The 18,554-nt window shown below is 37.5% G+C and overlaps 1 protein-coding gene across 5 annotated transcripts in view; it reads left to right on the top strand.

The window, feature by feature from the left end:
- NR3C1 (nuclear receptor subfamily 3 group C member 1) overlaps positions 1-18,554 on the top strand; it is a 74,457-nt gene that overhangs the window by 41,086 nt on the left and 14,817 nt on the right. For all 5 annotated transcript variants that reach the window (XM_029997997.2, XM_029997998.2, XM_041119302.1 and 2 more), the window contains 4 exons: positions 2,663-2,826; positions 6,907-7,023; positions 11,794-12,072; positions 15,082-15,226. In XM_029997997.2, coding sequence (XP_029853857.1) covers positions 2,663-2,826; positions 6,907-7,023; positions 11,794-12,072; positions 15,082-15,226 — 705 coding nt within the window. The remainder of the gene's footprint in view (positions 1-2,662; positions 2,827-6,906; positions 7,024-11,793; positions 12,073-15,081; positions 15,227-18,554) is intronic.

Genomic DNA, 18,554 nt, shown 5'->3' with positions numbered 1-18,554 from the left:
CGGGTTCTCAAGCCTGAGGTTGCCCTCTCGTCTCCGGATTCCTTCTGAAATCTTAGTGGAGCAGCAGACCTGCCCCAGTGCGAAGATGTGCATGCTGAGTGAAGCTGAGATCTTCTGGGAAAGGCAGGAGCGCCTAAACTGTGATCCGTGTTGAACATGTGCTCCAGTTCCAGTCGTGTGGCGGGGAAGGGTCTTTTCAACCAGAGGAGCTGGGCATCACTCAGCTCAAAGCACAGCTCTGTTGACTTGAGGCTGTAGCATGCCTTTCTTCAAAGTATGTGCCAGACCTCAAGCTGTGTGTTAAGAAGGCAGGATTTCTGAAAAGGCTGTTTTGTATTAACCAAATACCACCACACAGAGCTTTGTGATAAGAGGCAGAAGTAGATTTGAATCCTAAGCTTCCTTAACCTTGAGGTTTCTTTTCCTGCAAACCCATAGCCATTAGCTTCTATCAGCAGATTTCTTCATTGGAGGCGATGGGGCCATGCAAATGGCTGCTTCTGTCATTACAGTATTCATTCCTAGAGTGTCTCTGCACTGAGGAAGGCAGGCGTGCTTTGTAGAAACTAGGATGAGCGTGTACTTAAAGGTGCGTGTCTGTAAGGGCATCAAATAAATGTAACTGGGTTGTATTACATTCTGCCATTACTTGGATGTTGAGTGCTGGATTGTGCAACCTTAGTATTTTATTATAGCTTTCTGCTCTTTAAAAGAAGACAAATTAATTGGGAAACACAGAAAAGCCATCATATGGATCATAAACAGGATTACAATCTATCAGTGACTGCCACTTTACTTGACAGACTAGCTAATGATGGTTGTCAGCCTCTTTGTAGAGTAATAGAGTAGAAGAGTTGCAGCATTTCACAAATATTTTCTGAACGCAAAGGAGTGATGTGATGGATTTGAGGTCTTTTCCAAGTTCTAGAAAGCATTCTTTCCTGGATGGGTTTTCTTCTTCCCTTTTTCCTCAAAGTTGACTCATTCTACTTCATTCCCATTGCCAGCCTTTCTTACTGAAACCTTCACCCTTGTTCTGGTCTTATTCTTCTCTCCTTTTTCCCACAGCCATCCCAGCATGTTTGAGCTGTTGCTGTGATCTTGTCTGTTTTTCACTCTTCTGCTCAGCCCTCTCTGCTCTAGCTTAGTTACAGCTCACCTTCTCCCCTAGCTGATGACAGATTGTTTTTTTGGGGGGGTTCTACATGTACCTTACGTCTTTGCATGCCTGTACTGTCTCATTTTTTTTCCCCTAACACAAGTAATTCTCACTTTTCTCTGGCACCTGGTTCCGTAGTGGAAGCGTGGACTTCATTGACACATTTATTATGGTTTGACTTTATCCCTCTGTATTCGAGTGGTAGGATTCCCACTCCTTGTCTGCTTTTATTATCAAATTCCCTCTCGATGAGAACAAACACGACAGCAAAAGTCCTTTGAATCGCTGGACAGGCCATTTCTCAATTGCTCTCTGGGGATGGGGCATATGGAGGTGACCTGTTCAAAAGTAAAGCCTCCCAGGTGTTGGAGTGTTTTAATTTGGGCTGGAATTTTAAGGTTTTTGTGAATGAGAACTGTGTTGTTTTTTTTCAAATGTGTGACCAAATGTGGTCAGACTTTCTTGAGGAGAGGAAAAGGAATTTTCCATGCAAAAGGCAGCCCACATACGAATGTTGAGCCCACACCAGGGAACGTGGAGGTTCTGGAGAGTTTCCGAGTAAAGGCACCAAAGTCTTTAAAAAAGTGTTATTTTCTAGCTTCATCTGGAAAGTGGCTGGAAGCCTGTTGGACAAAATTTTCTGTGAAAATCACTTTAAGTTAAGCATACGGTATAGAAATGGCATTTTAATAGTGTAAAACTTTGTGAAAATAAACTCAACAAAATGGGCCTTATAACAGGAGGTGTTGAGGCAGCCTTTAACAGGTAATGCATGAGGTTTTTGGCTATATTGTTTACACATGCTGAATAAGATTAGCCTCTGAACTTTCGCACAACCACTGTTGGTTCAGCCCTTATGATTAGAAGCAGCTCGAAGGTGATTACAATAGATTGTCTATTGTTCTAATGATGATTTTTTGTTGTTGTTAACTAACTAACCCTTCATTTGTAGATGGCCTTTATAGTTTATGCAGGAAAACCAGATCCTGAAATTAGGAATATATATTCTTTTTCTAAAATGCTGGGGTGAAATGATCATTTATTGCTGTGAATATATATCAATAGATGGCTTAATTTGCACAGCTTCTTGCATAATAGTATCCCAGTTGACAACTCTGTGATGAGACTGGAAATGAAGCTCTTGTAGGAGTCAATGCAGACTGCAGGGAATGTGACAGTAATGAAAACAATATGGAATAAGAGCGTGTTTGAAGAGTCAAATTTTAAAAGCTAGGATAATTGTGCAAGAAACTTGGCTTCAGAAATGCATAAGGGAAGTAATCTTCACCTAGTCAAATAGGCTGTGAAAAATCCATACAGATTTACTTACGTTTTACAAAATTCATTGTTTAACTGTTTCAGAGTCTAGTGAACTTTGTGTGCAGAAGTGTAATATTTAAGGATAAGGGCAATCATTTCTTGCAGTTACTAATATTATGTTTGCCCATATCCCACAGATCTTAATTAAAAGTATTTTTATGCCTTTTTTTTTTTTTTTTTTAGCCCTGGAATGAGATCAGATGTAAGCTCTTCTCCATCCACAACCTCAGCAACTACGGGACCACCTCCCAAGCTTTGTCTTGTTTGCTCTGATGAGGCCTCTGGGTGTCATTATGGTGTTCTTACTTGTGGCAGCTGCAAAGTGTTCTTCAAAAGAGCTGTGGAAGGTAAGACATGTTTTGATGAATTTGCTGTTTAAAAATGTAAAATCCACGTACATATCATCCACATTCAAAAGCAGTCTAATCGTAATGGAATCCATGTTTTTGCTAGAATCCTACTGGAAAATCCCATCCATTATATCACTGATCTTTTCATAGTAAATAACATTGATAATGGTGTATTATCCGAAGCATAGATTCCATTTACATTTATAAAATGCTCCCATTCACTCACAGTGTAAAAGGATGTATTGTTGTTTTGGTTTTTTGTTTCTTTTGTTTTCTTTCACTGTTGTTTTTGTTTGTTTGTCCTATTTACATACAGATATTTGTCTGTGTGCATTAGTTTTGTAAAGTTTGTGATTTTTAAGTTTAATGTTAGCTGTTTTGTGTATAAAACTGTACGTGAAACTTGATAAAACTGTTGTATGTGAGATTATGATAGTATTACAATTTTTCCTATAAGCAATATTGGTTAAATTACATACGTGTCCATGTGTATTATTTGCAGGGGTAGATAGGTAACAGGAACATGTGTGTGGTTTTGGATCATCGAGATTTCTCTCTGATCACAGGAAGAAAATAATTCTGGAAAGCAGATGATGGAAAACTAAATGTGAATGTAGTGCGTATGGCGGAATAAGTAATCTGTGATTTTTGGGCTGCATAAGTAGCCATTTTGTAAATAACTAGGTTGTACCTCAATATCTGGCTCTTTGCTGCAGTCTCAGAGAGATGCAGAAAAGTTAGAGTATATTCTCAGTGTCTCTGAGAGGATAGCGATTCCTCTATTCTGAAATTGTCATTCTTAGTTACAACCTTACAGGGTTTCCTGTCTTGTGCCTTCTTAATGCAGCTATTTACTGGGTTTTTTGAAGTGAATCAGACTATCATTTTTTGCTAACGTTTTTGCAAGTTGGGTTTCACTGGAGAAGAGGGAAGGCTGTTTTGACAAAGACAATTCAGTCCTTCAGAAGAAGCACTTTCTCCCAATTCCCAGCTCACTGGATGCAATAGGGAGCTCCATGGAAATGCAGAGCCTCTCGGAGGGATCGGAAGAGTCAAGTTCATATCACAGTTTTTGTAGTCACAAGGGGAAAGGATGTCAGTTCTGTGGGAAGCTGAGGCTGTTTCTGAAGTATAACAAGACAATAAGAGCTCAAGTGCAAAGCACTGAGCTGCTTGGACTCTCCATGACTCCCAACTAGTCCTGTCGGGAGTCTCCCATTTAGAGCCAGGCTCTTTATTTGAAGCAAATAATCATCTGTACCTTTGATTAAAATAAGGCCACTGGGTATGCCTCAGAAGAAGTATTACATGGCAGCTGGATATATGTCATAGCGATGGTTTTACCTGTCCTTAAGCTTAAAACAAATCACAAAAGTATCGATACATGAAGAAGTCAACCCAGTAATTCCTTTTGATCAGTGATGTGACTTGCCGCATCTTATATCAACTGTATTAATGTTAAAAACGTAAGCAGGCTTGTAGCTGAAAAATTGCAACAGATTCCTCAAGGCTTACCTCCACTTTCATTTTTTTATTGTTCCACAGATTATCCCAACCTTAATCCTTCTGATTTAGATATCATGGATCTCTTCCAGGATCTGTTAGTTCTAGTATTCACTTTAAGGAACAAATAATTTGCTTTTGTCTCTTACAGGCATTTTTCTTATTAGGAACATATGTAAAAAGAATTTGTTTCTGCAATATCCTTTTTATTAATAGCTGCCAGGCACCTGTTAGTATACAGATCAAGCTGAGTCTGCACATTGGTTATCCAGCCTTTAGCCTGAAACCCTTTCTTGTACCTTCGTCTACATATACGTGTACTGTGATAGAAATAGTCTCAGAACCTGGAAGTATCTAGAAAATCAATATAAAATGTATTTCTTTCAGCGAAGAGTAGAATGAGAGAAGAGGAAGGCTGAAGGTGGGACAGCAACTGTGTATTTGTACGCAGTTCTTCACACAAACAGGCCTTTGTTCGGGAACCCAGGGTGGCCAAAGCCATCTTATTCTAGTTCTTATTTTTGTGGTCCTTCAGAGCCCTCCTGACCCAGTTTCTCTGGTCCCAGAACCAACCCTGTTCACCTCCCGGCGTGTTACCCCCACCCTGCTGCCAACCCAGATCTTCACCGCGTCTCTCCACCTCCGCTTCCTCGCCTTGCTTCAGCTCCTCACGCCTCCCCTCTGCTTCAGATTCCCCCAACACCTCTGCCTCCTGCTGTGCTCCAGCTTGTCCTTGTTCTTCGGCATTTTTAATTCCATCTCCCCAAACCCTTCTTCTGTAATTTCTGACCTTTTTACACACTGGTGTGCTCAAACGAGCAAAGACTCGTTCAGTCTCGTAGTGCTTCAGAGCCCCAGGTGCTGACTTGGGCTGTGGGTGCTGCAACGTTGAAGAGTGTCCGGCCTCTCTGTAAAATGCCCCTGTCTGCCATAAATCCCCTTGGAAACATCTCCATTTGCTCACTACCGGTTTATACCAGTGTATTGTTTGTGAAGTGTCTTTGATTTTTGAGCAGCAAAGATAACTGAAATGCATTCCTCTGTGCAACTGGCATGTCCTCTGGGCAGCAGTCAGACATGAAGCAGAAGGTGGCATCACCTTCCCTTCATTTTTCCACAAAATGTTCATGTGACAAGAAGGCTTTAATATAACGTAATACAAAGAAATAGTGCAGCTTTCACCTAAAAAAGGCAAGAATAGTTAAGTAGTGAATCCAAGAAACCAAACAGTACCTTCACGGAGATGAAGCTCTTTGTTAGGAAAAAAAATGGAACAGCTCAGGAAAATCTACACCTGAAGCATCTGTATTGACTATGTGAAACCATGGTCTCATTGAACATCTTTGTGAGACATGAAATTGTAGCCTCTGTTCTACTACAATGATGACAGATACTCATCAGTTTATATTTCATCTGTGCATGCATGTGTATTTGTTCTATACATATTAGTATGCTAAAGGCAAACAGAATTGTGATTCATGCATCTATTTTCTAAGTTACCTTAAACACAAAGATTATACAAGGGTCAGTAAGGCTTCCTCTTCTTCAAATGAAAAAGGTAGGGGTGTTCATTCAGAAAAATGTTCAGGGCTTCCTTGGAATATCAACTTGAAACACTTCACTGGAGAAGTTCAACTAAAGCCATAGTAATGGACTCCACATACCCATAATTTTCACAGCTGACTTGAAACAAATTCCTCAACCTTCCTCTTTTTCTGTGAGAAGACTCTTAAGACTCTGTTGTTAATAACTCGGTATTTGGAAAATATGTTTGTTCTTGCAATATTATGCTATCAGGAATTTGAAATATAGTGTAAAAGCCTAGGTTGCAGCTTTCTGCTCTCTAAAGAAATATGTTTCTTGGTCCCTGTCTGGGAGAAGGATGTATCTTTTAGTAATACCTTTTGCTAAATAAGTTATATTGAGACATTTATTCATATAATTCAAATAATTAAGAATAGATACTACTCTTCTGTTGCCCTGCTCATAACAGCTAATACAGTTATTTTCATTTATGTAGTTCAAGTTACCATATTTCTAGGGTCCGTTCTGCTCTGAATCTGTGAATCCATAAAAATATCAGAAAAACTTGGTTTGTCCAGTTCGGACTCCAAGTTAAACAAGGAGGAGGTGTCATGACTTTCAAAATGATGAAAGCTGTGTCTATGTATCTGTAGAAATGTTTACATGTATACTTTCAAAATGTGTTTATTAACATTACTTACATCTCTTGTGAAACTCTTTAGGGAAATCGGAAACATGCTATAATAGACAGCTTTGAGAACTGTAAGAGAAAAATAGTTTTAAAAATAGAATTTGTCTGATATTAACAAATAGAAAATAGGACTTCTACTTAAATTTATTGGCTTTGGTGTCTAAATATGAGAAATCTGTTTGGTGTATAGATATATGAAATCATATGGATACTGATCATATTTTTGCAAGAAACGAAGTACAGTAAGTAAAGGTATTCCGTAGTCCCCAGATCCTTAAGGTTACTGAAAGAATGAATGACTTCATCTACTACTATAATTGTAGAGCTTATGGTTATTTTGTTTGTCTTTGTGAATACAGGGCAGCACAACTATCTGTGCGCTGGGAGAAACGATTGCATTATTGACAAAATTCGGAGGAAAAACTGTCCAGCATGCCGCTACCGGAAATGTCTTCAAGCTGGCATGAACCTCGAAGGTAACTTAAAATGTTCAAATCCCTTTTTCAGTTTTGAGTCCTAGACAATAAAGGTTCATGCTTATGAAGCTAAAACAGTTATTTGAGCATCACTTTAATATGTTAAAAGTAAGTATTGCATTTTAGGGTGTGTATTAGCATTTTAATGAAAATCAAGATTTTTCTGTTACACTTCCCTAACTGTACTCAACTGCACTCTCTCTCACTATGTTCAGCAGAAGCGAGTCATACACACAGAACAGGGCTAATTTTTTTTATTCCTGTCAGCACATACATCTTGTTGCTTTTTCACTGAATCTGAGACGACAGAACTCTAGAACTCCTGTAGGGAAGTGTGATGCCTGTCCATCCTTACTCAGGAGAGTGACCTGACACTGAAACTGCAGATCAGAGGGAAAGCCCAGAGACACAGATCTAAAGTTGGAGTGGGGCTTATATCTTCAAGCTGAACAAAAGGAAATTATTTTTGTTCTTGCTGTGGATTCTTCTTAAACGTCTGTCAGAATCTCTCTAGAAAAGACAGGTTAAATAAATAAATGTAAATGTACCAGTACATATTTGTTCTCTGCTAACTCCTGTATGGCTTATGAGAAACTGAAAACCACATCGACTAGAGATTTAGCAGCAGTTGTAAAATGGGATAAAACATTTTTATTAGTGTCAGCTACATTTTATGCTTGATATTTTTTCCTTGAGCTGTAGAGATTAATACAGTATTTACTAGCATAGTTATCATGGTGATACTTGTATAATCAAAATTGTCAGATAAAATAAAAATGTCAAAAATTTATTTGTCAGATAGAAATATGAACAGTTTCATTTCAGTCAGTGATAATATCCTTTGGTAAAATGTAAGTGGTGCATTATGTTAAAGGGATAGATGATACGCATATTGGAGTCTCTGTTAGCACATCGTTTCTTCCTCTTCTGCTTCCAACCTCTATCAGGATGATGAATCACCAGTTTTTCTGCCCTGCAGGTGGCTCGACATGCCCCTTCCTTCAGAGCAAAGGGAAGAAACCCAACAGTCTGAAATGCTTCCCCTCCCATGACACGCTTGCAAGTACATCCCATGCTTCATGGTAGAGATTTGCAGGGAAGAGAGGAGGTTGCTGGTCAGTTTGTTGAGGTGTTACTGTGATCTGTGTGCAGGGTGTGAGGTTACATCCCTTAATAGCCAAAATCTACAATAGTGGGTTCTAAAATAAATCCTTAAAGTACATGAGGTTGTCAGCGAGTGTCTCCCTGGAGCTAGATTTAGCTTTTAGGTACTCCCAGTGGGCTGAACCTTGCAACTTCAGAGATAATAGCAGGGTAGTCCACTTGCCTACTCTTGGTTTCCAATGGTGGAAAGATGCAATGCCCTGCTGGGGCTGGTGTGGCCAGTATCAAGTAGAGGTAACAGCAAAGCCTAAAGAAAATTTAGAATAATGCAAAACCCCACAATTTTCACTTTTGGGTAGGAAAGAATACATTTTGGTTTAAGACTTTTTTCTACTTTCTTCTCTCCATAGTTGTGTTCAAAATACATATATTCGTATATCTAACTATATGAATAAAGCACCTTACTATGTATATTACTCTATAATAGTAAGCCTTTCCGCATCAATTTATGTGAACTCTTTTTAAAGTAGACACGAATATAGCTATCTCAGGCTCTAGGACATGTTATTTGAGTTGCCTTTCTGCACCAAAGAAAATTAAAACTGAATGATGTCTGATACTTGCCACTTTTCCGCATGTAGTTTGGAGCCCTTCCAACTATAGTTTGTTTGCCTGAATTTTGGCACAGAGAATCCTAGAGAATAGTGACTTTCTGGAGGATGGATATTGTTACATAAGTTGTTGGAAAAAGGAAGGGGGGGGGTTTTTATGACTGAGAGGGAAAAGAGATCTAGAAACTCAGCAATGCAAAAATGGAAGAACCTAAGGTAGTGTGAAGCAGGGAAAAACAACCATGAAAATGGCAATTTATTGGACAGATCTGAACAGATGGTAAATTGGTCATACAGAAGAACTCATAGAAAAGAAAACTGGAAGGCAGCATAAGGTGCAGAAGAGACTGAAAAAGAGTTCCTTTTATCTTGGCTATTTTAGGGTCACAGTTCAGGAATTACTGTTGTTTAAAAGATAATTAAATTTGCATACTTTTTAGACAGGAATTTCTTTTTGAAAAGTCATCAGGTGTATCCTCGCTGAGTAAATAATGGTTATGAGCAAACCAGTTAATGAATAGCAAGAGATCAAAATATCCTAGCATGTCAGTCTGAAGGGCCCTTTCACTTAGCCTTACTTGCCGGTAGATTTCTTCCATGAATCTGTCCAGTCACGTTTTTAATATCTCTAGGTTCTACTACCAGCAGTGAATTTCACTGTTAAGTATTGGGTAGAAGACTAACTTATTTATAAATAAATAAATAGAATTTACCATGCAGTATTTTAATTCTTACCGGCTCTTCTGCTTAGAAAAAAGTGGCTCCTTGTACAGTAGAAACATGTTACTTGATAATCTTCTGTTATGGTCTGGTTTATCATCAGTCATACCTTTGTCCCTACTTACCACCCTTTTCTGGAACTTTCTTGTTTCTGTTACATGGGGTTTTTGCATGTAGGGGACTGGAGAAACATAAAACTATCAAGCTGCAGGTACCAGAGATTTATACAGTAGAATAATGATATTTTGTACTGTAGCCTTTATTTCTTTGAATTTTCATTTCCGCTTTCATCGTTAATTGACCTGAGGCATTACTTGGCACCCTTTCTGATGTGTTTGAAAAAAAGATCTATTGTTGGGTTTTATGCTTGTAAAAAGTAATCTCATAATTTTCTTGGCCTTTCCGACTGCATTTTATAGTTGGCCATTTATGGGGTTTTTCTGTCATCTTCATTTTGAATTTATTTTGATTTTTTGAAGGATCTCTTCCACTTTCTAATAATATTCATTGCCCTGCTCTGCAAGTGCAGTGTTTTTTGTCATTCTAAATCCCATTTTAGAAGTGAAGTGCATGGTCTCCATGTCTATCTGGCAGTGCTTGGTCTTCGGCATGGTAATGGGAACATTTCATCACCTCCCAGGATGGTGAACTGCCTGCGTGGTTCAGGTGCACAGGCCATCTGCCCAACGGGCAGGAAATATGTGCAATAAAATAGGAAGCCTGTACAACCTTGTTGGATGCCAGACTGCAGGGGGTTGGGGTTTGGGGGAGTTGTTTGTTTTTAACAGAAAATCTTGGATGCTTTTATTTCCATGCCGAGTTTATCTGTATGGATTATCATCTGTAATTTGTGCTAAGGAGGTGGTTTTAAATTTGTGGTATTTTTATATTTGAAAATAAATTGTAAAGAAATACATTATCTCAGCATTGGTTTTTTTGTGAGTTACAACTATGTATCAAAGTCAGGTCTGGTAGCATAGCCTAATAAAAATTCTTGCATAATACTTTGTCTTATCAGATATATTTCTTTTGATTATAATTTTACCAGACTTTCTGGGCTGGAAATACTCCATACCAGGTGTCTGCATTAAGCTGAAGGCATGTGCATGTAAATTTAAGTCAAAGCAGTTTGTTTGCTTTTGAGAACAAGGATAATAGGGCAAAAAATGCCAGAATGGTGAACGGATTTGGAGCAGCTATTTCAAAATTTAGATGAGAATAGCAAGAAGCTTTTTGCTCCAAGGACGTAACTGTTGCTATTCCCCCATGACAGTCTTGGCAAATGTGGCCAGTGTATAAGCCTCTGGGAAACTGCAATTTATACAAGGTCCATAGAGAATTTCTTATCTTTAGCAGTTAGTTTCTGAAGTCTGTCCTAGCCAGTGGGAGAAAAGGGGTCAGGAGGGGGGTTTTATATGTTGTTAAGCTACAGAGTTGGTGTATTTCTGATGATGAGAGATTCTGAATAGGTCAGTAGAAACTTTGACTGTGAAACCACATTACATGATGCTTTTATGTGCTATGGATTTATCTCGGAAGTTCCAGAACAGAAATCAATTAATTAATTGAGACACAGGAAAAGAACTGGGTTTCATTTTGGTCTCCGTTAAATAGTGTGTTGAGTGTAGCAGACTGCATCCAGGAGAGCTGAAAGCCAAGTAGGAGACTCCATTACTGACAATATGCTAATAAAATTGTTGCTCCAATTTTTTGAGTTAACATCTCTGTGTGATGTTTTATTTGTTTGGCAAATGAGTTTTATGGTTTAATTACGCAGCAATGATTTATATGCAAGAGAGTTGGCAAGAGAAAAATCTCCTTCGGCCCAGCATTTTCAAAAAAATGTTTTCCCTGGCTTGAGAGATTGAGTACCTATTCTTACCTATTAAATGTATTTTTTTCTCCTTTCTTCTGCATGTTTTCCCTACTTGATATTTTAAGGAACTTAATAAGTGTGCAGTCCTGCAAATATTTCCAGACAGGTGTCGTGCTGTCACATGAAGTTTCACTGAAATTTTTCATGTAATAGAAATCGTAGGATCAGGCCTTGTATTGTAGGATCAGCCTTGTAATGTACCTGCAGACTTTATTTAACATTTTGAAACATTAACATAAATGTGACTTTCATTAAAACAGAAAATAAACTTATTTTCATGGGGAGTTTAATTAGAATTAATGTGAAATTACTTACAGTTCTATGAAAAAATGCTTTAAAAGTTTCAATTGCCTGATCTACAACTGCAGGAAAATGAAAGCAGCATTTCCTCTGTTAGGTTTTTATTGCTGTGTGGTCACTTTCCATTATCTAACCTGTGCCTTACCAAAACTTTCCTAGCTCGAAAAACAAAGAAGAAGATAAAAGGAATTCAGCAGACTAACGTAACAGGAACGCGGGATGTTTCTGAAACGCCTGGAAACAAGAGCATCGTTCCTGCATCCCTGCCGCAGCTGACCCCGACCCTGGTTTCTCTGCTGGAAGTGATTGAGCCGGAGGTGCTGTACTCAGGCTACGACAGCACGCTCCCGGACTCCAGCTGGCGGATACTGTCAACTCTCAACATGCTGGGGGGACGGCAAGTAGTAGCTGCAGTAAAGTGGGCAAAGGCAATACCAGGTAATACGCAAATACATTCGTTACAAAGTGCAGTCTTTTTATTGTACTTAAAGTCTGTCTTTGTATTTGGTGTCCTTTGAAGCCTTCACAGATGAAGTTTTAGTAGTATCTGAGCTAATTTGTGTCACAAATACTTTTGGAGTGGAGAAGCAGAAAAAAATGCAGATGCAAAAATTTATTTACTGTAGTTACAAATTAGGTCATTTTACTTGAACCCTTTGACCATTGAGTGTTAAAATTTATATTCAAATGGAGATGTGTTTTTAAGAGTAATATAGAGAACTATTTTTATTAGCTCTAGCTGCACCTCTTAGATAATTATTTCTTGAATATTTTTGGCAATGAGGTTTTCTTGACTTTAATAGACTGGTGCTGCTGTACTGGCTTGTCTGGGTCTGCATTCATGGATGGTTCTTTTTTCACTACCCCTCACCATATCTGTAGTTTCTTCTTGACTGGCCATAGGCATTTCAGTGTCCAGTCCCGTAGTGGAAGTCAAGATGTTCATTTTCTCTCAAGCACTGTAGCTACACGATTAAACTGCCTGTCACCTGGGGAATGTGGAAGGTTTGTTGCTATTTTGGCTCCCACCTGAAGACACAGCTAGCAGTTGCCTTACAGGAGAAGTGGTGTCAAATCAGCCTTGGACATAATGCATCCTGTAGTATGCCATTGGGAAAGGCCAGGGCCGAAAGTAAAGCTGAAGATCTTTTTATTCCTGACAGAACAAAGGCTAGTGTTTTTCTCCCTTTCAATTCTCAGTACCGTTAACTACCTGATTTCAAAAACCCTAGCAAAAACACCTCCATAATGCATATGATGCCCAAGAATAACATCACATAACAGGTCTGCAAAAAAAGAAAAAAAAAGTCTGATAATGAAATTTATGAGTCATAATGGTGTCTCTTTTGAGACAGGGGAAATAAATTAATAGTAGGAAAGAAAGGCTAGTAAACTCAAATATGTATGTTCAGCAGAGATGTGAATAGAGAGATTTGTATGTCTGTCAGGGCTTTTCTGCAATGGGGAATTACGCTGAATTAGCTAAGGTCTATATTAGGAAAACTTCAAGTGCATGTGCTTTCTTCTGGGATAAGTCTTTAGGAGACCATCTGGTATTTGCAAATACAAATTTAGATACCATTTTTATAAAGCAGTTCTGTGTTCATAATCTCTTCTGAACAGTTTCCCTGATTAGACAAACCCTGCAGGTTAGAACGTAGCTCTTAATGAAAATGCCAATCTTCTCTTTAATAATTCTATTAATAGGAACTATTCTTATCATTTTCTTATCTTCTTCTTTTTGGTTGCTAAGGTGGTTCTTCATGAGTATTTAATTTGTATATACTTCTGCTAGTTGTACACCATCAGACATACTAACAGTAAGCCAGCATTGGTTGCCAAACCCTTTAGTTGGGATTTCAAAACAACCTTTTCCTGAGGAGGGTTTGGGCAAAGATTTCAAGATTGGATCCAGTAAGTTTGAAATAACTTTGAAACACTTTGCTTGTATTTTAGGGGTAGTAAATAGTAGTTACTGCTGTCTCCAAAGCCAGAAGCTTTTTTTGAAGCAATCAGACATATCAAGTTTTGTTATATATCCATCTACTGAATGCTATCTATTTACGCATCTTCAGGAAGCAGCACTGTTACGAGCTCTTTAGATGTCAGATACTTAATGAAATTAAATAAAATCAACTTGAATTCAGACTTTAGTAATGATTCAATATGGTACAGTATTTTCTTGTTAAATGTAGGCAGGACCTAATAGGAACTAGTGTTGCAAATTAAAAGCTGCCTACATTTTAAGACTGTTTAAGAGACCAATTTTCAGATTTTACACATTTCCTCATTGTTTAATTGGCTCTGTCCATGCTACATGTTCTTGTGAGATTAGAAGCAGTTAATGATGGTAACTAATGCAATCATATTTTGTAAGTTCAGAGTACAATTGTTGTTGAGTAAGAACAAAATTTGACATTAAACCGTTTATTGTCTAGTGGACTGCTCTCACAAACAGTAAAAAATACTGTTATTTTTGGAAGATAGCCTGCGAAATTATAGTTTATATTAAATACAATTGTTGTCTTTAGTAATCTGTCTAACTGACCATCAGTTCCAGATAAGCACATGCATATACTCTGATTTTTTTTTTTTTTTATTTATTTTTTTTTAAATGTTACATCCCCTTTTACTACATGTAGTACCTACCATGAATTATCCATCTGGTACTCTGTCCGTCCAGAACGTAACTAACATCATGGCTGTCAGGGTCCAGAGCTTTCAGTGTGCATGCAGTTTTGTAGATGGGGTGCTGAGAATTTATTTTTGAATGTATATAGGTTAAGTGTGAATATAAAGTATAATGCAAAGTTCAAGAGTTACTCTTTCTGTTGCTCTCTTTTGCCTATTTTTCTGTGTTATATATGTTTTGTATGCTTGACAGTTACACATTCAAACCAGCTCAGGGTTGAGTTATACTGGAGCTTTCTATTCAAACCTTTCAAGTCTCGTATGTAGTCATATTGTCCAGAAGACATAACTGGAGTCCTATGGTTACAAACACTTCATTTCTACCTATGCAAAATTTTGAATAGACAAAGGATTCCCTAATGGTATGCTAAGTATTTGAATGTAACTTTAGTAGCTGGAAAATGTCACTGAAATTTTGCACCCCTTTTAAAGTGCATTTTTGTTGTCCAGCAAGAACATTCTCATAAGAAACCTCTTACTGTTCTAATTTCTTTTTTTCTTCTGCCAAAAATCTAATCTAAAATACTTGATTGAATCAATCAGATGATTGTAATATGGCAAGAAATTTTGTTGTTATTTCAGGTACAGTGATCGCAGTTACAGAAACTTTTATGAAATACACTTTTAAAAGTGGTAATCTACATTGGTGATACAGAAGTTGTACTGATGATAACCATGGTCCTTTTCCAAGTTATGGGAGGTTTTTTCTTATTTTTTGCAACTGGTACTGTCACACCTCAATTTTTATTTTTCCAGGTTTCCGAAATTTACATCTGGATGACCAAATGACCCTTCTGCAGTACTCATGGATGTTCCTAATGGCTTTTGCTTTAGGATGGAGATCATATAAACAATCAAATGGAAATCTCCTGTGCTTTGCACCAGATCTGATTATTAACGAGTAAGTAAGACATGAGTCATTTTCCAGGTTTCTTGGGGTGATACAAGACTCTGCGCAGTATTTCTGGGTTTTGCACTTGAGAGGTGAATCACTGGGTAGCAAATTTGTGCAGAGATCACAAATCAGTCTGTCATTTGCAACTTGTTTTTCTTTTAGCAGATTGCTTAGCGTTTTTAAGTAAGTCAAATGAAAGAAAGGTATTTTAGATATTAAGTGTATTTATATCAAGAAGTTTTTGTGGGAGATGTTTGTACTGAAATGTTCCATATTGTGACTGTTCCTGCACCATTCATTATAATAATTCCTTTTATCAGAGCCAGCACAGTTGAAGCAAAAAATATATCTGTGATGGAGAGAAAAGTTTGGCAAATTGCATAATGTTCTGTATGTTTATTGTATAAAAGTGATAGTATGGTCCTACCAGTTTCACAGAGTTCTTGATCAGTTAAACATTTATATCTGAGCCTGATTAAAATCTGGCTAAAAAGACAAGGTTACAAATGGTAAAACTAGCCTGATTTCTATTTTCTTGTTGAACTTTGTTGTCAATTTTTGAGATAAGTTGAATTTGCTAGAATATTTGGACATCTTTTTTTCTTGCACTGTGCATGATTTTCCTTGTATTTTTCAAATTCATGTTGTGCAGTAATTCTGTGTCGCAGAGGAGTGAAAGAGGGAATTCAGGGTTGTTGAGGTGCTGGGCGGAAGGCTTAATTGGAGTTGCAGTGGGGATAAACATTTTGCACAGAAATATGCATAGTTATATTACTTTCTATACACTATTTCAAAGGTATAGTAGCAGATCAGTTTAGGTTATGCCTTTCTGCCTCCGGTCTGGAAAGCAAACATTTTGTCTAAACCCTTTCCTGTAGGGATGTATTTGGGAATCAGTCCCGATGGACTGTCACACTCTCCCGCCTTTTACTTTGAAGCCATTTAGCAACTGTGTCCTTTAGCTGATATTTTAAAAAGCAGCTTCTTCAAGCAGGTGGAAGAGTGTCTGCGTAGTCTGTAACAAACGTTTCAAGTGATCTTTCAGTCTTGTAATTCCAGTGATGCTAGCAGTAGTCATAAAGCCTGTCAAGGCATTCTGTCTGTGTTTTAAATTAGTTGCTGGAAATATTCTGTGGATATAAATCTTTGAGGTTGCTGGCCAGAGCCATTCAAAATCTAGGTTACCCATCTGCAGATTCCTATTAATATGATGCTATCACTATGGATTTGCCATTTCTTTTTTCATGAAATGGCTTAGTCCATTTGTGGGAACTAAAACTAATAAATACAATTACATGGGGCCTTTGACATATACAATCAAAAAACTTTTTTAGCATCACAATTTCACTGACAATAATTTAAAAAGTGATGCAAGTGATAAGGTTTTATTCATGTCTCTGCTTTCATGTCTTTAAAATGATGGCAATACTAATACCCTTTGGCATGCTTTGAGACAGTAGTCTTAATATTTTTGTTCCTATTGCACTTCAGTATCAGATCTCCCAAATCTTTTCTCTGTTTAAAAAAAAAAATAAAAATTGTTGCATTTGCTATGAGATTAGCCATTTACATTTCAGACTAATTCTTTTTCATGTTTATTTTTTGCCTTTATTTTTTTCAATGTAAATATTTGTCCAGGATTTTATAAAGTGTAATCATTTCTTTAAAATAATAATTTTTCAAAAAAAGGTGAGGAGCAGATGACAGGCAAGGGCCCATCTGTGTACTTATGTTTATGAAAGTTCTTAGAATGTGTCTCTGGAGTAAAATAGTCTCTGTATGGTGGAATTGAAATAATTGATGGTTGTGACTAATAAGCCTAATAACATCTAATTTGCTTTAAGTCAGAGGTCTCCTGCTGTTTTATCAATGGGTCAAAACCATAGAGCTTTACAGCTAAGTATGTGTTGGTACTCTTAAAAAACAAAAACAAACAAACAAAAAAACAACCAACAAACCAAACCAACACCCCCCAACCCCCCGCAGAAAACCCACGTGCAAGGGTAATCCTATTATACTAAATATTAATTCTCAAATTCATTCTAGTTACAGTTTTGGTACATAAATTGTTTATCAAAATGACACTTGTTTTCAATAAAATATGTAGACTGAGCGAACTGCAATTTCTTCTCCAGTGTGCTACAGGTTCCCCATAAAACTCTCTGGTCATAACTTCTTATGTACCATTCATCAATAAAATACAGCCACCTCCAAGTTAAATGTGACCACTACTGAATAATACATAAAACCACCATGTAAGTTGTAAGAAGCTTAGGAAGCGCAGTACCGCAGGGAAGGGCAGAGGGGCAGTGCTATTGCGGAAGCCTTGCTGGTGCTAAAATGTTTGGTAGGGCAAGAGAGACATCATGGACATCAAGAAAAAAATGCACTTGGATTTAAATGATCAGATGTGTCCACTCTCTCTGCTTGATACATCATTCAAAAGATAGTACTGCGGTACATAACATTCCCTAAAAACCACTCAGGGGTTTGGTATGCATCTTAGTGATCTTTCACCCAACAACTCCTTTCCACCCCTCACCCTCCCACCACCCCTAAAGCTCTTGCTTAATGTTTTAGGTATGCTAGAAATAGGTCCAAGGTAGAGTAATAAGTTAACTTTATTTGATGTAAGAATCAGATATTTATTAAAACACATTAACAATTAGAAAATAAATAGGTAAGGTAGCATCCTATAAAAGTCAAAACAACTCCATTATTTGATAATCTAAAAACAAATGTAATATTTAATATCATTACAGTGAATTCTCTGGAATAATAGGAAAAAAGTGAGTTTTCCTCATGAATTTTAAAGCTTGATTCCACTAAATACAGTTACGCATAGGTGTTGTGTGTGTAACAGAATCAGAACCTTCATTTTGATTGTCTGAAATCTAGGATCATGGTCACTTTTACAGTTAACTGAAGCCGTCTGCATCAGATTTTTGGCTTCCTATTCAGTAGTTTCAGATTTCTGCATGCAGATAAAGAGGTATAAGTTGTTCAAACTTGTAATTTTTGATATCTGCAAATGACATTTTTACAGGTCTCTTCTTTATATGAACATTTTTCATTTGTAACTAAGAATTTGTTCTGGCTTCATATTTATTAATTGCAGCTTCAAAGCATTATTTCAGTGGAGGACTAGAGCAAAACTATAAGTCTTTACCCATACTGTGCTAGAATACAATAATTCCAGAAGGTCTTCCATCCTTCAAGCCACAGCCTTTAGATTGATGATGTACTTGTTTTTCTTAAATGGAAGTATAAACAAGTTGAGGAGTTGGCAAAAACTTGCAAGCCTCACATGAGCCCTTCATGCAGACTTGTGTCG

The sequence above is a fragment of the Aquila chrysaetos genome, chromosome 22 (genome assembly GCF_900496995.4).
Source record: "Aquila chrysaetos chrysaetos chromosome 22, bAquChr1.4, whole genome shotgun sequence".
Lineage (NCBI taxonomy): Eukaryota > Metazoa > Chordata > Aves > Accipitriformes > Accipitridae > Aquila > Aquila chrysaetos.
Note: the sequence above shows the minus strand (reverse complement) of the source record. Positions and strands in the feature narration are given on the sequence as shown.